The sequence below is a fragment of the Manduca sexta genome, chromosome 27 (genome assembly GCF_014839805.1).
Source record: "Manduca sexta isolate Smith_Timp_Sample1 chromosome 27, JHU_Msex_v1.0, whole genome shotgun sequence".
In the NCBI taxonomy this organism is placed as follows: domain Eukaryota; kingdom Metazoa; phylum Arthropoda; class Insecta; order Lepidoptera; family Sphingidae; genus Manduca; species Manduca sexta.
Window position 1 is genome coordinate 18,853,831 of NC_051141.1, and position 22,076 is coordinate 18,875,906.

At 38.2% G+C, this 22,076-nt stretch overlaps 1 protein-coding gene across 9 annotated transcripts in view; it reads left to right on the forward strand.

The window, feature by feature from the left end:
- The first annotated feature begins 247 nt into the window (after positions 1-247).
- LOC115440545 (F-actin-monooxygenase Mical) overlaps positions 248-22,076 on the forward strand; it is a 44,632-nt gene continuing 22,803 nt past the window's right edge. For all 9 annotated transcript variants that reach the window (XM_037444133.1, XM_037444134.1, XM_037444135.1 and 6 more), the window contains exons 1-11: positions 248-427; positions 9,765-9,941; positions 11,002-11,169; positions 12,453-12,537; positions 14,174-14,361; positions 15,969-16,139; positions 17,319-17,516; positions 18,648-18,852; positions 19,895-20,071; positions 20,577-20,750; positions 21,175-21,311. In XM_037444133.1, coding sequence (XP_037300030.1) covers positions 251-427; positions 9,765-9,941; positions 11,002-11,169; positions 12,453-12,537; positions 14,174-14,361; positions 15,969-16,139; positions 17,319-17,516; positions 18,648-18,852; positions 19,895-20,071; positions 20,577-20,750; positions 21,175-21,311 — 1,857 coding nt within the window. In that variant the 5' untranslated portion in view covers positions 248-250. The remainder of the gene's footprint in view (positions 428-9,764; positions 9,942-11,001; positions 11,170-12,452; positions 12,538-14,173; positions 14,362-15,968; positions 16,140-17,318; positions 17,517-18,647; positions 18,853-19,894; positions 20,072-20,576; positions 20,751-21,174; positions 21,312-22,076) is intronic.

Below are 22,076 nucleotides of genomic sequence, written 5' to 3' on the forward strand. Positions count from 1 at the left end.
GTACATGGGTGACTATGACCACTTACAATGTTAGGCTGTCGGCTCCTCAATCTCTGTCGACTATAAAAACAAGTTTATATTTGAATAGAAAAGGGTCTTATCACGCTGGCGAATTGCAATCGAGTTCATAGCGGGGCGAAGGCGCTCTGCGCTCGTCCGGTGTAATAAGATCTTTAACTTTACCTGACCACGGAATATATAAAAGGGGCTAAGTAGTAATAGTTTCCTACATTTGTTTACAGCAACAAGGATGAACCGAGGCGGCCGCGCGGAGCCCACGCCGCCGGAGTGCGCGCTGGCGGCGGAGATGTTCGACCATTTTTGCTCCGCCGGCACCATGAAGCAGATCCTCGCGCTGCACAGGGAGATATGCAACACGCTCACACTCAAACCGAACAGGCTGCCGGACTTTTACCCTAAACTTAAGGTACATGAGTTAGTTTGCTGTATGTAGTTACACCATAGTTGCTTTACTTGAGCAGGTTATACCAAGTATCTTATCAAGTTAGGTAACCGCTAAGACAGAGAGATATAACAGCTTACATATGATTATTAAAATGATTGTTTTGTACCATTTTTTTTTTAATTAAGTTGCACAGCTTTGGCGAATTTTATTAAGCTATATTTGTCAGAATTTAACTAAGACAATTATGAGACGAACATATATGAGTAACTCTCCGGATTATAATTGCCACGCCTGTTCATAAACAACAGCAACACCTGCACCCCGTTTTATAAAAAAGCGTTACAAGAAAATCCGATGTAGCTATTTTTTGCGGGGAAAGTGCTATTACTCTCAAACCGGGACACAACTTGCACACTGCGTGGTGGCAAAATAGCGGTGTCTACCCAGACTTACCTACAGAAGCGCACCTAGTACGCATGCGCGAACATAATATGCGCACGCGCTCGCACAAACACACCACACGTCCCAGCTAGCCAACGCGAATTGTTTTTAACGGACAATGTTTACACGATCTGTCGATTTATTGTTTGAAAAATATATACATTTTTTCGTGTTGAGAATAGATAAAAGTACAAGTCATTGTGATGCTAAAGCAAGCTGCGCGTAATATATTGCACACGCTGCATTTGTGTACGTGTGTGGACACTGAACTTTCTATTTTAGTTTGTTTTAAACTTTTTTTTTGCAATATGTGTAAAGTCGTATTGACATCACTCCAATGCGCCCTCCTTTTAATTTCCACCCGCCCTTGGATCAATAACGTCGGATGGAAAACTGAAAAATCGGTCCATTCATAATACATGAAATGCCTGTTTTATTACCACCAAATAAATGCCTACGATTTTTAATTCTTTATAAATATTTATTATCTACACTTTACACGTAGTTTATAACACCCTCTCTAAAATGTAGTGAATCATAGTAGTGAATGTATACTTCCCGTAATTGCTAATGTTTCTGTAATGTAAGTGCTAGATATTTGTTTGTACTATTACTAATTAGTAATTGCATCAAGGGAGTTTTTGTATACATACGTGTAAGAACATGACACATAATATCTGATAATGCCTATGGGTCAATTAATATATTATATAGGCTAATAATACTGTATAATCAGTGAGCGATGATTTCAAAAATGCACAGCCTTCGGCTACATCGCGTTTTCTTCGCATTTTTATTGCGTTTAAAGCGCATCGACGGTTTAAAAAACGTCGCGTGTGAAACTATGATTGTTTGTTTTGTTTATGGCAGAACTTATTCCGCCTTATTACAAAACGAGGTTTAACTAAAAACTCTGGTTTAAACCTATGCAAATTACGGTTTATATAAAAATGGTATTACAAAAAGTGGTTTAACGATAAACCATGGACTATTTGATGGTCTAATCCTAAACCTCGGCGGCCCCTAGTTTGACGATGGTCTAAATCGTAAATGTCAAATCAAATTTCAAATCATTTGGCAGATTATCTCTTAAATTGGCATCTGTTTCGTTGTCTCGTGTTATTTTTTATTGAAAATGGATATTAACGTGGTAGATTCCGTCGATATTGAGGATATTGAAGCCGTTGAGCTACTGGAAACGCCACGCCTACTCAATAGACTCGACTCAGTACTCCAATTTTCAGATCTTTTTTTTCTTTCGTTGATCCATCACTATAATACAAAGAGTCAATTGTTCTATACAATAAGACACTGATAATAAAGTTCAAAGGTATTTGCAATAGTCACCGCAATAGTTTTCTTTTAATGTTAAGGTTTCATATAATGCGCGGGAAGCTTACGTTTCGTAACACGCATTTTGAATTTTGATGTATTACCAGCTAATACAACATTAGTCAAAACATGAAACCTAAACAAAATTGCAATCGAAGTTACAACTATTATTGATCTTGGAGCAAAATAACCAAGTCTGAATATTTTTTATACTCCTAAATATTATTTAATGATTAACATTGTATGAAAACGTTTTCTTTTTTGAGTATATTGAACGTTGCGATTGAATGATGTATTGAACGAATGTTGTTTGTAATTATTTGTGGTTTATATATAGGCCATGGTTCAAATGGCCGTACTAAGAAGTCTACGGTTTTTATGAGTTTTGTAATACGAAGAAATTTAAACCGTGGTTTCCCAGATAAGCCTGGTTTTGTTAGTATAGGTTTAAGCTAAGGTTTATTTCGCTTTTTGTAATAAGACGGATTGAGTCAAGTTTTGATACATGACCACAAACGGATATAAAGGCCAACTTTATATTTTGTGGGAACATAGCTGATGTCTAAAGAAGAATTCGGCATGAGGATAGCTTTGTTGACTATCTGACTAGCAAGTCGCTTGTCTGATAGCGTCACGTCTGCCCGTCAACGGGAGCAATACCAACAAGATCTTTATATGTTACCCTACGTTGCATGAATAGCGCCCTACGTACGAGATGTTAAAAGTCGTAATAGCTTATAAATACCCTGCTACTAATTCTCAAAATAATAGACGAAACATATAAAAAGCCCGCAAATATCACGCTATGCAAATACATTGAATCTATCACGAACGCGTGGAGTGAACTGTCCACACAAATCATTTGAAATTGCGCATAAATTAGTCTATCTGCCCCGTGCCATAATAAGATGAGTGATATATCGACCAGTAGAAAACTTAATATCGTTCTGTATATTCTAAATGAATTAACCTTGGTGTTGAATCTGATCTCGATTTATAAATGTTTGGTGCGCACGTTCCCGATATATTGTAGGTACTTCGACTGGATAAAACTGGGTAAGGTACTGATGGAAAACCATAGCATAGGTTGGTGCGTTTCGTTCAGCCACAGTACATCCAGTACATGCATTTGCGTATTGTGACAGCTTCGATCTAATGGGTATGGACCGGAGAACATAGCTATGCATTTTACAAAGTTCTGGGTGACGTAATTGTTAGTGGCAAGGGATCTCTTCTTTGTAGATTTCTTTCGAGCGCATGCTCATAACAGTCATAAATATAAAAATTTAATAAATAAATTTGAAGAAGTACTTCATGTTTATACGTCCGGTACCCACTTTGTACACATTCTGCAGTTTCCCACTCGTGGGCAGGTAAACGACCGACCGTTTCGCGCAAGTCTCCACCTCGCCGAATGAAATAGACCATCCGCATATTTTCGGTGGCAATATGCCAAAAACATTGCAACTGACGCTAGATCGATTGTAAGCGTTACGCATAGTGAGGGAAGCGACGCTATTCTAATGTTTTTGGTCGAGCTCTTGTTTTAAGGTTTGTATATGACGCGCCGTGCTCCACGTCGCTTCTAATGCTATTGAGATATTTTTGGCCGTAGTTTTGTTAATGCCTCCTTTATAGAGATACCATTTGTTCCGAGTCGCATGGGGGCTATTTTGCGAAATATGACGCGTTTCAGGCAGTGGGTAAAGTGTGGCGATACTTGGGGATGAGGCGCCCGCGGCGTGGCGATACTATGAACATGAGAATACGTGGCGAAGACGCGGCGCGGGCTCAGTGCGCGTGAAAGGGCGGTGTTTCATTCTGAAGTGTTACACCTTGAGATATGCCAAGCTATTATATTATAGCTTTTCAATATACGACCAAGCATTATAACAGTAATGTCGCGCAACATTCGAAACTGGGACGTCTTTACGAAGACATTCTGTGAACTCACACGTCATTCGACCACGTTGTGTTTTATGTGATTTTAAATGGACCCATGTAATCGGATATGAGATGTTTCAATTCCCTCTTGTTTGATACCTGATTTAGCTTTAAACTGACTCGATTTATCTGTCGTAGACAGAGAGTGGGAATTCTGCGAATTTATTCTTTAAAAGTTAGTTGCAGATTTTGTGTGACGGAACGCCTTTTGGATTCATTAGGCTTAAATTGAGCCCGGTGTAATAAACCCGTGCTCGTCCATAATAGAAAAAAATGTGGATTGATGACGCATGGCAATTACATTTTTATTGTGAATATAAATATTTCGAAGACGAGGCTGGAATGGATTTGTTCTTTGCTTCCGAAAGAACACGTAAAACATCATCGTAAATTAAATCGAAATAGAGATGGCCTCGACGCTCGAGCCACTGCTTTTTATTCAAACTACCCTCAACGCTCGCTACGCGACTTGATATTTCTGCAAATGTCGTGCTTATTGGAATGAGACATATTAATGTCATAGGTTTTTATGTTAATCGTTCAAACATCTACTGCAGTATTCCTGTAATGTAGTCTTTTTATCGGAAGCCTTTGTGGTATTGCGGTCGGCAAGCCGTCTATTCCTACTAATATTTTGTTTCACGTCTGAGACATTTTGTGGATGGAATATAATTAATTAGTTCCTCATGACTTACAACTTGTATAACACGGGAACCGCGTTGTAGTATTTATTAAAATCTTCTAAGCGAAATACGCGAAGTAATTTAGTAGGGGGTTTATTTAAAATAACACTATGTTATTTTATTTTTTGTCCCGACGTTTCGATGGTTGAAAAGTCTTCGAAAAACGGACAAAATTATAATATAAAAAACCACGATAAAATCCGTAAAATAGTTTTATTTTAATGTCTCACATTCGCGTAAACAAAAATAATCATAGTGAGTTTATTTGCTACTTTGTGAATGTCTTGAAATCAAGAAATTAACCAATTAGAATAAAGAATGATATTATTGCTCATACCGACCCATATTACATTTTGTAACCGAAGCAGAGAAACCTACCCACAAATCACTGTTGCCTATAGCCATTTATAGTTGTAAACGATTGCTTATTAATATAGACCATAATTACATATCTATTTGAATTGATACAAGATCCTTACAAGTGCGGTGCCCAAATTTCATCTGACGCCGGTCACGGTCCGCTTGCGTTTCGCTCCAGTTCGCTCGGATAATTACATACACATGTGCATACTTTTTAATACATTCGTATTTTATACGAAGGCCGAGAGAGAGTCGTTTGGAGGTAAAAGAGATGGATATCATTGGTGCAGGTGTATGTATTAGAGCTTGAGGTGTACCGTGGCGTAGAACAAATTGCACCCTTAATAAAATAATGACCCATTCCAAAATTACCAATTTGTGGGAATCGTCAAAAAACCAATTTCTGTTTGCGACCTTTTAGTTATTTCCCTTTTTTTCATGCTATAGGTTTAATTTTTTACCTATCTCTAATAAGCTCAATTTTATAGCAACTTCAAAAAATGGTAGCTCTTAAAAATTAGTTTTCCGACGACTGCCACAAATTAACAATTTTGAAATAGGTCATTATTTTATTAAGAGTGCGAAATATGATGTCGATTAGTGACTGCAGAAGGTCGGCAAAATTATGATTTTTTATGTATTTATGACTGGAGATTTTTAAAGGGGGGCTATGTTCAGTAGGTGACTATGTGGCTGCTAATGGCCATGATGATTATGCTCTTCTTGTTATTCTATTAGTCTGTCTGTATGGAAAGCAATTGAAGCAGTGACTGGTTAGTTAAATTATGTTTATCGTTCAGTATCAGCCCAGTTTGGAATTTGTTCCCAATACGGTGGCACCCTCGCCTCCTACACCTACCCGCTAGACCTGTGACACCATGGGGCGGAACACATAAAACCGAAAGTGACTGTAGTTGACTGATGGCATAGTTTAGCTTAAGATTATAAATTTGACATATTTTAAGATTGTTTAAAACAAGATAATAAAATAACTTTCTTGTAATTTCTCATGTCACCTATGTCATTGCTCAACATTTTTCAACCACCACGCGGAATAACATCGGAAATTATATGCGCCCGCGCACGGTGACGACAGAATCGCTGCGATTATTGATGTATGTTGTAGTGTATGTAATGACATAAAACGTCAATCCTATAGGAATTTATGCGCGACGTGTAATTATATTGGATTGTTTTAAATATCTTATTTTTGTTATAAATGACAAAGCTTGGGAATAGCTTGGTTTGGATGTTTGAAATAAACGCAGAAACAGCTATACGTATTAGGATATAATTTGGCACACAGCTAGAGTATGCCTTGCACTAACTTATAGTCTACTTCTTATCCTGGTAATTCGCTACCATGGGAAATTATTGAATTACAATTTGATTTTTTATTTTAATGTAGCTGGCGCCGTACAGATGACGTAATTAATCGCTGCATTGTTGAGGGGCTTTGGTAGCGAGAATTGCTTTTCGCGCGGGCGAAGCTGCGAGCGACACTTGATAATTAATATGCTTAGTTTTCTTTGCAAGTTTTGCATTATTTTGTAATGTATTTAGGTTTATTTTTGCTTCGGCATTCAGACGTGTTAACGTTTATATTGATTTGACGTGCGTGCATTATTTGTACCTATGAAAATGATAATATAATTTGTGTCGGGTATAAAAAAAATTGGTAGAACTTGTTTGTCATTGTGTGTAAACAGATTAAAAGAGTCCTGGATATCCCTAATCTTTAATATAGTTACAGGAATTATGATGTAAGATAGAGCATATAATATTATTAAATAAAATAAAATAGTCTTTATTAACCGAGCAAATTACGAAGATGTTTACAACAAAGAAATTAAGCTATTGAAACAATTTTTGAATTTTTATATCTAATCATAGCACTACAATTGTTGAAAAATCTTCCTTTTAGAAGACAAATACGTAATACTATTAGGAGAGGTAGAACCTACGCGATTTTTTTTCGTTTGTTCTTAACGTGTCTACTTTACAAGGGTAATTCAACATTCACTAATTTTTTTTCGTATATGTTGTCTTAACAGAAACCATACGATTAAAATTACCTTGTTTCATATAGAACCATAAAGAAGGTATTTCTAGAACCATGTCTATATCTATCGTTAAGTTGGCAACGCACCGATTTGCATTAAAAGTAGCTATCAATCCAGTGTCGCATGCGTACGAATAAAAATTAATGATCCGCATCGCACCTTAAGTGTACAACTCTCTCTACACTTTCGTATATGCTAATTGAGACCTTAGGAAGACTGGTAGAGCATATCATCCGCATTCCGTCAGGTCTTCCCTGGGGGACACAAGTTTATGGCGACGTACCTTGTGATACCGAGAAATATATTTACATTTCTACCGGACTTGTTGATTCCGTTTTATCTATAAACCCTTTGCAATGCTTCAATCTCTCCTGTCGGAGGTCATACGATGCGCATGCGCATGCTATAGAAATTTTCAATTGAAAATGATTAGCAGGTGGCAACGTTTCCGAGTGGCTGATGGACTTTAAAGCTTCCAAATAACATAAAAAATATATGAGAGGCCCATTTACTCGTAACGGTCTTGACAAAAAAGGGACTGGAATAATTGACACAGTATTGTTGCCTCATGAAGTATATTTTGACATCAAAAAGGTTGGAACAGCGATTGTCATTTATATGTAAATAATTAGTTTATAAATCCAAGTCTGAACGAACTTATAAAGAGATCGTCGTCGGCACCTTTTTCATATGCTAATACCCCTTGTGTAGTGTTAAGTGCGTGCGTTAATTTGCAAGTGTTTCGTGACGAAGTATTGCACACACACTCCTCTACATGGATTATGTATATAAAATGTATGCAGGTATCGAACTAATTTAATAAGTAGTGAATATATTTTTTTGCAATAGATAAACTGAACAATTACCTAACCGATTTTGATAATTCTTTCATTAAATAAAGCTACATTACCCCTGAGTGTTATAAAGAACGTACTACGGGAATAGGCGTGAATGCAAAGTGCTGCCTGAAAATTGTATTCGTTGATAAAGGTATCCAACAATTTTAATTAATTTTACACACAAACCCCAACACCGCACACTAGTCGACCTGATCGCAACACAATCACCTTAAATTAATCACAGCATGAGATAACAGTGAAATGATTTTCGGTTTCACCTCGTTGCATCTCATCACATTAGGCGAGCGTTGACGCCGCACGCGACAAGCCTCACGCCAACAAAAACAGATTAGCGAATGTGCTAATGGATTTTATAATACGCTAATGAGGTGGCATTGTTTTATATCTAAAGATGAACGTCTTCGAACGTGCATTCGTTGTAAGGTGTAATCTTTACAAACCCTATAGCTTATGTTAGTTACTATACTTTTAAAATTTTATTTATGTGCGTGCTCCAATTAGTGATAAGGCATTATGAATCTTTACAGCAAATGATTAAGTCCGTATTATTATATTTTTATTCCGGTTATTTGCTCCCATTCGAAATAATGGGACATTAGATTCGATTTTTAAAATTGACGACGCTGACGTCGTAGTGTTTCGGCGACTTTTGTGCCGGAAAAGTCTCTTCAGGCGGACGAAACCGTGAGCGATTGCTTCTCTCATAAATAGACTTGTTTACATTTTGCACATATTCGCTATATTTTAGACATAATTGCAGCGTTATCATAATTGGAGAAGGTCACATGTACCCGTTATCAGTGGCGCCGTGATAATGGGATTGATCGGTTCAAACATCGGTCGTATCGAAACCTCAACCAGGCCGGACACCGCTTTGCCTAAGCGCTGGTTGTCTCTGAACATGCCTTGATGTTGCTTAAAACATCTTACCAACGGTTGCAGACCAAGAACTAAGCTAAGCTCGCATGACTAAGGAGATAACGCTTGCAGATAAATACCGATCAGCGAATTCTATTTTGTATTTTTATGCGATTTTGTGAGCACAGCATATTATGACTTCATGGTTGATGCATTACGAATGTAATTATTTGTGTACGATTATTGCAAAATTTGTTCCTGCGAGTATTTGCGATGTATGGATTTAATGCAAGAGCGAATATTGATAATATTGGTATTTATTTTCAGAAATTAAAATTGGCGAAATGTTATAATAATCTCAAAACCTATTCCAATTAAAATGTCTATAAGAATAGTATTATATTCATGTATATTTGTGAACGCAGTATTTGCTGTCATTAGATAACTGTGTTATGTGCAATTATCGTTAGATCTGTGGTTACAATCCGCACGGCTATTGAATGGAAAGCTTTAATCCATTTGGAAATTGTGCGGTATGATTTATATTATTTACGTTGTCTCACTATTAGACGATTAGAAATTTTTGCCCGTAAACAATTTCACCATTTCTTTTCAAGTCCCGTATAACATATGCGTTAATAAAACGAGCTGTGTTGATATGGTCTGCTCGAAATTCCGTGTAGTTATTAGAATTTCGTATATCTCTAAATCATGGTTTCACGATGGCAGTCGTTTAGTAACCAAAAGTAATTAATTCAAAAGATAAGGAGCACTTGCCTCCGCCATTAATATAACCAGTCGTGTTGTCAATGCGCAGGCAAAACTAGCGAGCTCATGGAAGGCGCAGGCGCTGTTCAAGAAATTCGATGCGCGCGCGAACCACAAGGTGTACGGGAAGGGTCGCGTGTGTTCCACGAGCAAGGTGCTCATCATCGGAGCCGGTCCATGCGGGATGCGAGCCGCCATCGAGTGCCAGTTGCTTGGTGCGAAAGTGGTGAGTACAGAAACAACGTGTTGCATGATTTCATTATTCTCTATGCCACGCGTTATTGTTACAAGCACGTAACGTCGTCGCGTTTAACACGATTGAAATTGCCATACAGAATGCCATTCCATGTTAATTTCACGAAGATAACGTAACACGGCCGTGTTACCGAGTTAACATTGTAATAGAGAATAGGGCTCTAGCTTACCACTGTTAGGGGAGAACGTGGTGTGCGTAGAGGTATGACGAGGTCCCATACAATAGGCTGGCCAGAATGTCGAATGGGTACTGTGACTGTATAATTATCATAATACCAGCCCTGTATTATGCACAGTTCCATAATTGAGCATGGATCTTGGCGAGGGTTCAGTGTTTACTGCCTGATTTCTTATAGTTTATTTTTCTTTTGCCTTTGGAATGTTGAGAATTATGAAAGATTTGTGTGTTGTGTCCATGTATAATAATGATCTAAATATTTGAGCCACTACGATGCCATTTGATTGTGGGAGGAATTTATTTATCACCGTTATGTCACTAATTTGGTCAAATACTGACATTATTGTTATCAAAGTCCTGTGCAACACTGCAGTCTGCAGTCATCTCACTATAATACCTGCTTGCCAAATAGTTGGACAAACTTTCGCCAAAGTGACCGCACTGTACAGTGTACCTGATTGTAAGTACATTGTTATAGTCCATGTATAATGTCAACGTGCGCGTCGCTGCGTTCCTCGATGACCGCCCTGCACGGCATTGTGTGTAAATAATAGGTGTCCATTTACCATCGGATTCTATTTATAATTTGACGTGTTATTGTGTTGCAATATGCGTTTGTATTCTTCGTATTTCTTCTTCTGTGATCTGATGCAGTTATACCTTCATTCATATCAAGACTTTGGAAAAGTTTAGATGTTTGCTAGAATTTAACGTTAACTACTGCGTGGATTTGTATGCACACCGAGATAGTCCAAACCTGGAGTAAGATATAGTTTATTTCAAACCGCACAGAAATGCCCAGTGGGGTTTACCCAGGATATTTCCAAGTATAACCCATTCACGCTGATTCCAGGTGGTGGTGGAGAAGCGAGACCGCATGTCGCGCAACAACGTGCTGCACCTGTGGCCGTTCGTGATCCAGGACCTGCGCGCGCTCGGCGCCAAGAAGTTCTTCGGCAAGTTCTGCGCCGGCTCCATCGACCACATCAGCATACGACAGCTGCAGTGCATTCTTATGAAGGTACCTAACAATCATATCGTAACGTACTACTAAATTGATATAATAATTGGGAATGAACAAAAGTGATTGGATATTTGTTAGATGTAAACTCGAAACCGCTGAACGGATTCGGATGAAATTTGGCACAGTATATACGTTCTAGATTAACGTGTAAGCTACTTGTTTTTCGCTAATTTGCTTCTTAAATAAAGGAGATATGAATTTTATAATTATTTTTTCTAAATAGATGGCCCTATGACGCAGGTTGCTATAGGGATTCATAGGGACTGTACTGAAAAAAACATTTCACGCGGGCAATGTCGCGAACAACGCTTTTTTTTTATAAATGACGAAATGAGTATCTACTTAAACCATTCAAACTGGATAATAAAGTGTTGCATGACAGCGCACAGCACAGCGCTCGTCACCTTGCGACAGATGTTTGACTAGCAGCAATGTTCTTTGAAAAGGAACGCAACATTGCTCGCACAATGTTGCCCGGAGGCAGGAATAGACTGCGAGAAAATGCCATCTAATCGCTATAATTACTTACCCCTTATTCATAGACATTATTTATCTAAGGACGGAGCATTGCTGTGATAACAAGTCTGTTTCTCGGCTTTGTTTATCTGACAGCCAACTAGATTCAAGTTGTATCTCAATATTAGCCAATCACAAAGGTCCTATGTCTACGCACTAAAGGCTGCCATGCCGACAGCACTGAGAAACAGACTCGTTATCACAGCAAAGATAGAGCTTATATAAATAATGTCTATGAATCCTTATTCATAAACCTCATGGGTTACTGTTTAACTGTATATAAATTTTTAGTACGAAGCTTCTATAGATACCTGGTAAAAAAAATGTTTAGAATTGTTTTATCCATGGCGTAACTTTTGCCTGCGGTTTCGCCCACGTGAAAGAGTATTCCGACATAAAAAGTTATGCTATAGTATGTTTTTATATTCTATGGGTCATATCGAGATATTATATAGCCTAAAGCCTACCTCGATAAATGAGCTATCCAACACTAAAATATTTTTTCAATTCGATGCAATTTGTCCTGAGATTAGCGCTTCAAATAAACTCTTCAGCTTTATACAATAGTATGGATTTTATAGGCCAAAACTTGTTACACGGCGTATTTTTGTAGGGTCTAAATACATTATTAATTTTACAATGGATATGCGTTACTACTAAACTTGTGAACGCTACTAAGTATTATCTATTTTACATACATTTTACAATGGTATGCTCTGATAAATAACTTTTGAAAGATACTAAGTATTACAATCTATGTTCAGGTGGCGCTCTTACTCGGCGTGGAAATCCATGAAGGAGTCAGCTTCGAAGAGCTACTAGAGCCGACCGTCAAGGAAAACTCTGAAAGTAAGTAGTAAACACGCTGGCCTCAGTGGCGTTGTATTACGATATAACTGCCGTGTTAACGTCCAGGATTCGAATCCCGGGTCAAAACTGCAAAGCTAGCTAGTTTTTGCCGACACGTGATGTTATTCAGCTCACTAGTTTGAAGAGAGTGTAATTTGGTTGCAGGGTCCTTAAGACTTTTGTTATTACACAGAGAAGAAATCCATGACTTTTTATATTGAGCAGTTAAGTCCTTGTATAGTTTCTTTCCCGCTCATTCAAAACAGCCATAGTGAAAAAACATTCGACAATGAGATTATTTGAGGTCGTCTGTCGATGAATTTCGATTCGAAAAGCAACTACATTTTGTTCTAGATAGCCCTCGTACGATAGTGAAAGAATTCAGTGCAACTTAGAAATGAATGCGCGGGCGCAAATATGTTTTAATAAAGGCGTCACAAGATGTCCTCTGGTCGCACATTTATGTCCAAAACTCTTTTAATTCCATCACTACATCATTTTTTTACATAATCACTGTAATAATCACCAAGATATTACAGCGATACAGTCGCAGCATAGTGGTGTATTCTTATTATATTACAATTTTAATAATTATTTAGTCAGAGCTAAAAAAAATTACGTGTTATAGAACGAGTGTTGCTAGCCAGTCAATCATATTTGCTTTTACTTTAAAACTAAAGCACAGCATTGTAGTCTTAGTCTAAAGTCAATTAAAAGTGTTTTTCAGTCCTCGTCACAATCACAATTATTGTATGAAAGTTGTTAAAGCACTTTTCATGGAGCTAATCCTTACAAATCTAGTGTTGCTCGGCGCACCAAGTCTTTGCCAGTGACTATGTGTAAATATGGCTCACAGGCTTACGGAAAATTGAATGAAAGCATTAGTCCTCAGAACTCGAATTTTCCGCTCTTTCTTTTACTTAAAACTTTTTCTTAGCTTATTTCTGTTAATTTTTTTTTACAAAAAAAAAAAAATAAAGTCTTGTTTGATATTGGAAATGATAAATTCATCCTTACGTGCTCTTTTAAAAGTTCAAATTACCAGCTGAATTTCATGCTTTTAATAACAATGTATACATAAAAAAAACATATCAGGCCCTATACTATAGGCTATATAAATGAAAAAATATAGTTATAAAAGTAATCGTCAAACTGAAAATAAAATATAAAATTTTACTTACGTAGATTATTTTAACCGCAACTGTGTACTGTGCCAACATTATTCCAAAGGTCTCTAAGCACTGTGCGACACATTCTCCTCCCTTACTGCTCTCTAATACTATCACTCGATATCTCTAATCAGGCACTATTGTAGGAAATAACTTTAAGAAACCTAAATCCAAGAACCATTTAGCGTCACTTTATTCCACGTTTTTACAATTAAGCGGGGCAACAGTGGCGAAGCGTCCATGCAACGATTCCTACCGTCTTACCTTTTACGTTAATTTACGTTTGTCTTAGTTTTTGTTTTCTGTTAAATTGGTCGCGAAAAATAAGGCTATTTTTTTTAATCGAGTTACCATTTGAAAAATTTCACCCTTAGCCCTTAACGTTGTAGTCCGAGGCATTATAATCTAAGTCTTATGGCCCTTAAAAAAGAGTATAATATGCCTGTTCTAACACGTCCAACTGTCAGCTCTAGGTTGGCGCGCGCGCGTCTCCCCCATGGACCACCCTGTGTCGCAGTACGAGTTCGACGTGTTGCTCGGCGCGGACGGCAAGCGGAACACGCTGCAAGGATTCAAGCGGAAGGAGTTCAGAGGCAAGCTCGCCATGGCCATCACGGCCAACTTCATCAACAGGCACACGGAGCAGGAGGCATCGGTCGGTATCAAATATTATATTACTAGTTGACCCGACAGACGTTGTCCCGTCTTAACTATGAATTTGCAGCGTGCATTCTGTCAATCGCTGACAGTTATTTCAAACAATTGACAGTTATATAAAATTAATATTTTCGTAAAGTTTTCTTAAATTTAATAATTTTCCGCGCAATTTTTTGATTTTTTTCCTTTCTTAAGAATCTTCTCCTGACAATAACAAACAACAACAAAAAAATGTGAAATTGGTCCAGCCGTTCACGCGTGATGGCGTGACCAAGGGAAATAGGGATTCATTTTTATGTATAATATTATATACTTCGTACAAATGTGGAGGAGACCTGGGACAACTGACAACGTCTATAAAATGTTGTATTTATGAACCGTAAAATGTACGTGAAAAAATATTGTATTTTGTGGTTGCAACTGCAGTATCAGTAACGTCCCTTACCACTAATTATAAAATATCGATTTAACCAACAAAATTGATCGATTGGAAGAAAATATTTTCAAATTAAAAATTAATACCTATTACTTTAAACCCCCTTATAACGATTGAGCACGTGCAACATATTCCTTATTATTTCAATATTGTTATTAAAGTATTATTAATGATTATCAACGCAAACAGGTTTATGATCGACAAAAATTGTAAAAATAATCGATATCAATCATTTATTTTTATTTCCAATCCCAGATACGTTATTTAAAGTCCATTTCAATAAACGATCTCAATCTTCTATCCGATTTCGAGGATTAATCAATCGTAATAATGCATTTGTAAGCATTTCAAATAAACTAAAAAGTTTTAAGATTATATCATTTTAAAATTTAGAAAGTACAAATAGACTATCCACTCGAAAACCAGAAATCGATAGAATCTTATTTTCTTAACACCGCGTTGTGTTCCTTCATAAATGGTTGACATTTGCTGTAAACAAATAGGGGCTTGTTCGATGTATATAACCGTTAAGTGACAGCATTGTGCATCCGTATGAGTGATACTTCTGCTGGTCTAATTAACATTTTATAATTCTTATTCGTTCCCTAAAGTTGCCAAATATGACTACTGATGGATTTTGAATAATATATATGTAATTAAAAGTATTTCATTCCTATCTTGCCGTTAATAATTTAATTAGTAGGGCTTTGGCCAAACTATACAACTGTTTATGATTAAGTTATGATTCGCTGGCTCACCATGACAAAAATCTATAATTTTATGTCATTTCAGTAAAAAAAATTAGATTAAAATAGGATCTTGTAGTAGTGAGCCAGAGAATTATTAAAAACAAATTCATGCAAATAACAGTCTTTAAATTGCTCATAAAAAAGTAACAATTTTCACTTTTGATACTAGGGACTTTCCTATACAATTGCAAGTTATTTACAGTGGTATCGCCTCGGTCTTATTCAAGTCGCATTTATTTATTTATTTAAGGATCTCTAACGAAGGATACACGGCATATAATAAAAAAAAATGTAGCATTTTTACAATTAGCAATATGACGTGCCTCTTCAATTATAGGAGACCACAGCATGCAAATTTATGTATTGGTATAGTGGCAATAATAATAATAATAATAAGCATGACGAATTCAAACCCCACAGGTGCCGGAAATAAGCGGCGTCGCGTTCATATTCAACCAGAAGTTCTTCAAGGAGCTGTATGAAGTGACCGGCATCGACCTGGAGAACATAGTTTACTACAAGGACGATACGCATTACTTCGTCATGACGGCCAAGAAGCACAGCTTGCTAGATAAGGGCGTGCTTCTCAATGTGAGTAGTTTGCTGTTAGTATTTGACGGTTTCAATGCCGGTAATAAGTACATGGTGTAAGTACGCCTACCGCGACGGCATTGGTTGCGTAGTTGTAATATGTACACGGTGCTACTACGCTTATGATTCCGGCTTCGAATCTCGGGTTGGATCAAAAATATTTATGGTAAGGTTATTCCATTTTTATTAATTGGTGGTATTTAAGACGCTAAATCCGTTGGTCCTGCGCCTGATGTCTCTCCGGTAATATCGGATTGCCGTCTTACCTGAATATGAGTGTGAAAGCAGAGAGTGTTTGTGTATTGCGAACACACTTGTGTACTATAATATTTCTTTCGTACTTGGCTGATTTAACCTGAGATTGGCCGCCGTGGTCAAAATTCGTCTAGGAAGGAATCAATCATTATGAGATGACTTTATGAACGAGATGTAAACAGTCGGTTAGCGTCAGTATTTTGTTTGTTGTTATATTGCACAAAATTTGGTTGTGAATAATAAATGTATAAAAAAAAAAAAGCAGAAATATTATGCCACGAAGGCTACCTATGTATCAAAAGTAATGGCGGACATATTGACAATTAAAAACCTTGGACTAGTTATGAAGCTATAATAATTACAAGTGAAAATTGTAGTCCAAAAATATATGCATTAATTATTATTGCAAATGTCGGAAGTATTTCTATTAGCACTATCCGCGATGTAATTCGATCAATTAAATACATTTATCTTGCTTTGTATTACATTATATTGTAGCCATTGTATAACAAGTTCTCCGGATTTGCCTTATAACATGTTATAAAATTATTACAAGCCGTCGCAGCGTGCGCCTGCGACGGCTTGCCCGACGCAACTAATATATTATCGCCGTGGTTGGGTGCGTGCAATCGACAGCTCCGTTGATGAGGCTCATTTCGCACACCTTAAATAACTTTGTTTTTTTAATATATATTTTATTTTTCTTGTTTATTGGCTAGTTTAACGCCCGTTGATACGTCACTTAAGGTGACTACTGAAAAACAGCGTTGTGTTGCGTTTCGCACCACATCACAACATTATGCTGAGTGCTCACCTACCGGTTACAGTCGCGACCAGCCATTTTTAATTATTATTTGTAATTAAGGTACATTGTGTTTATGTTGCGACTATGACTAATAAATCGTTTTCTTTCTTTCTTTTAAGGATTTCACGGAAGTGTCGCGTCTCTTGAGCGTGGAGAACGTGGACCGCGGCGCGTTGATGCGGTACGCGCAGGAGGCGGCGCGGTTCTCCACAGACGGCCGACTGCCGCTGCGGGACTTCGCGCTCAACCACTATGGCGAGCCTGACGTCGCGCTCTTCGACTTTACCTCTATGTACGCAGCAGAGAACGCCAGTATGGTAAGTGCACAAAGAATAGGATTAGGGTTAACCATTGACGTATATTCTATAGACACGAACGTCCATATAAACTATTTGTTCAAAATCTGTACTAAAATTGCAAGCAAACGTCACTGTTATAACCTATTTATTCGCTTCAACAACAAATAATTTTACGGGTTTACACTTAGACTTGAGTTCTTATGTCATGAGCGTCACTCCGTACACAACCAAAAGCTGTAAATATTGATCATCTAAAGTCAGTCTGAATGGATTGCAGTTCAATTCAGTTGAACACAGTGAATGTTTGGAACGCCAAATCTAGTACGTAGTACATATATATCGATGGGGTTAAACGGTTACTGCGAATTATGTGTCCTATTCACTGTTACTTTAGATTAATAATTCACTGGATTGTTTACTGATTTTTGTTCTAAACACGTTGGTGCAGACCACTCTTGATAGATCTGTCTTCAAACATTTAGGAGACATCTATGCTAGTAGTGGATTTACTGTGACTGATGATGATCCCTACACTAGAATCTTGATGGATCACATGTCTTTGAGTATGGTAAAGCTCAATGTACTATCAGTGTTTACAGGCTAGTTAAAATGAATTGTCAAACATACACAAGTGACTTTGCCTTATGTTTCAAAACATGAAGTTTGTATCCGCTTTCACTTTAGTCAGGTTTCGTGACGGGTATTTGTTATGTGCGTCACAGATTATTATGGAGATATATGTAAGGTTTGTAAGAATATCCAAGGTATGTGAAGACATCCCACATGAGGCCAGCGTGGTGGACTAAGGCTTAAATCCTCTCAGTAGTAGACGAGGCCCGTGCCCAGCAGTGGAACAATATATTATAAAGCTGATGCTGTGTGGTTTGTAATAAAGAGCGTCAAGACACTGAGCTCATTCTGCGTAAATAGGACCACCAACGGCTAAAAAAATTGAAAAGTGTTGTATATTTGTATAATCTAAGTAGATATTGTAACTTTGACTTTGCGGTTCAACAACACCTCAGTCCCCCCCGTGACCATGAAGGCTACAGTCTTCGAAAAAGTAAAATATTAAAACCGTGATAAAATCCGAAAAATAGTTTAATATAAAAGACCTTATTATCGACCCCATACGGTTTAAATTCGCAGGTGTACGAGCGGCACGGTCGTCGCCTGCTGTGCCAGCTGGTGGGCGACAGTCTGCTGGAGCCGTTCTGGCCGACCGGGTCGGGGTGCGCGCGAGGGTTCTTGTCGGCGCTGGACGCCGCGTGGGCGGTGCGGGCCTGGGGCCAGTCCCCCGCGCCGCATCCGCTAGATGTTATAGCAGAGAGAGAATCGATATACAGGCTGCTCGGTGAGCGTTACGATCATTGTAATAATTTTTTTAGGGTTCCGTACCTCAAAAGGAAAAACAGAACCCTTATAGGATCACTTTGTTGTCTGTCCGTCTGTCAAGACCCTTTTTCTCAAGAACGCGTGGAGATATTGAGCTGAAATTTATATCAAATATCAAGTCTACTGTCCCTTGGAGCTGTGAAAAAAAACAAACTTCTAAGCCAACGCAATCAAAAGAAACAGCAATTTAAGCCGCATATTTTCCAACTCGCAACTACTAGCAAGGGAATCAAAACCTAAAGGTTACCTCCAGTCGACCTAGAATCTTGAAACTTGGCATGAAGCAGTGTATAATAACACATATAAAGGAACAATACCGAAAACTTAATTTTTTTATACCTTTATCTTTAATTTATGCTCCTCCAGCTTTCTATATTGTAATATTATGGATTTCATTTTCCAATAAAAATACCATAACTATGACTCGATTGTCGTGATGGGTCAACATTTACTTATATGCCACCTACACGTTTGTACAGAACCCTCGGTGCGCGAGTCCGACTCGCATTTGGCCGGTTTTTTTATACACTTACATTCATTTTCAATAGACGATCATTATTTTAATCTGACAGTGGGGATTAATCGAAATAAATCGTTTGAAAGCTAAAAAAATATGTTCTAAGTGTTCCATTGTTGCGAAGGATTGAAATTGCTATTTCGATTGTGTATCGAAATCGGTGGTAGGACGAATGTCTTATAATTAGTATTGCCTTTAGATTCGAAAAGAACAAATTAAAAAGAAAAGTGATGAGTCATAGACTAATAACTAATAAGCATGTTGTAAATAATACGGGCCTGTAAGTTTTAGACAAAACACTAACAATAACATAGCCTAAAACTACAACACAATTTTATAAATACATTCAAATCTATCGTCTTTCTAATATATCAGAAATGTTTGACTACGAACACGTTTTGTGACCATTAATTACCGACATAAAATAAAATGTGTATCCTTCAGATCTAACTTTCATTTCGCTCAAATCTTATGTCATTTCCAGCACAAACAACGCCAGAGAACCTGCACAGAGACTTCGGCGCATACACGCTGGACCCGGGCACCAGGTATCCGAACTTGAACCGCACCGCCGTCACGCCGCACAGGGTGACGGGATTCTACGACTCGGACGACCCGCTGGCGCTCGACGCCACCTCCACCGCCAGGAAGAGACGTAGAGGTATGGGGTTCGATTGTCAATGTAAAATGGACAAAAATATTGCATTGTGTTTAATTTTAGGCGCGATTTAAGTTTTTTGTACCTATTTTTAAATATCTACATTTTATTGAATTCACCTAACTGGTTTTTTTTTATTGTTTATTAGAGATACCATTAGATAATACATACAGAACATTTTTTAATACAAAGATATTCAGTATAAGAGTGTATGATTACCTTTTGAAGTTTGGTTTGTTGTTTGGTGAACGTCATAGTGGGCCACGTAAGCGTGTCGCGTTCCGGGATCAGCCCGTATATATCCGGTTTCAACAGGCCGGCATAATTGTGTCGACTGTCACATCTCTCGTCAGTCGACATTCTATTGGACTCCAACTCAACCATAAGATGCGGTGGTTGCAAGTGACTGCTTTGCCGTGCCGGCATGAAAGAAAAGCTTTCCCAAATCGACCTATAGAAAGATTGTAAGCACAATTCCATGAGATCGTTAAGAGTTGTTTGTTTCCAGAAGCGGAGGTGTCGGACGAGGCGTTAGTGTCGTGGGTGGGCGCGGCGGAGGGCGGGCTGCGCGGCGCGGTGAGTCCGCCCGCACTCGCTGCGCTGCTGCGCCGCTACCGGCCCGACCTGCTGCCTCCGACTGCACCGCCACGCGCAGTCTACCACGTGCTACACCACGAGTTCGGTGAGACGGGACTGATGGTGCAGGGGCCTTAGCCAAGATGTCTTTTTATAATAGTTAACGCTATCTATGAGCATAACCTATTGAGAGAGAGAGATTGATTTATCGATGTGTTTGTATTTTATCCGTTTGCTATTAGCGTTAACGATTGTAGAAAGGCATGTTAGCAACGTCCATAGACGTGTAACATGGAGATACAAAAAAAATATGTTGAACATATAATATGTGTCAATGTCGCCTACATGTGTTAGAGCGGCGGCTTTTTACCACGTTTTTTTTATTATACTTACTTAAATTTAAAATATTTATATTTTAGTAATTCGATATTAAAATTTATAATTAATTCCCACACACCCTATTAACACATTACAAAAAATCAAATTACAACACTGAATAAAAAAGTATATGTTGTATAACTCGTGTACAGGCATAGCGCCTTTCTCGTCCGGCGGCACCCTGCGCGACGTGCCGGACTCGAAGGTGCGCTCGTACCTGGCGCGCGTGTACAACGCGTTCAAGGGCGAAGTGCCCCACGTGCACCACGCCACCGACGTGTTCGACCAAGTGAGTGTCCAATAATATAATAATAATATCAGCCCTGTATTATATACTGTCCTACTGTTGGACACGGGCCTCCGCTACTACTGAGAGGGAATAGGGCTTAGTCCACCACGCTGGCCTAATGAGGGTTGGTAGACTTCACACACCACATCACTGATAGTGTTTCAATCGATGAGAATATGAATAGGTGGTGTTAGGTATGCAATAAGGGACACAAACAAAACGAACGCTGGGTTGTAGCACATCGACGGGTGCGTGTACGCACCACGCTATACTTATACCTACCTACATACATTATCATCACCATCAGCCTATATCTTTGTCCATTGCTGGACATAGTCCTCCTTCAATATGCGCCATTTTATCCTGTCTTCGGCCTGTCGCATCCAGTTCTTACCAGCGACCTTTCGCACCACTTTCACCTACATACATGGTAATATGTATGATACAATTTTAATAAAGGAACTTTTTAGTTTCATAAATTATATGAGACTGTACAACTGGGTTCAGTTATTCACACATTGAAATTTCGGTATTAAAACATGACTGGTTCACAAAATGGTTCATTACGAAGGAACTTGAGGGCTGTACACAATTTAGTATATATTTTTACCTATAACCCACGATACTCTACACATGCCTTAGATAAACGGAATGCAGTGCGGTTGTATCATTGACCAGCTATTGTCAAATGTCAAATAACAGTACTGCCGTTTTATTTTTATATTACTGTAGAGTAATTGAAGCGCATAAGTCAAATGCTAGAAT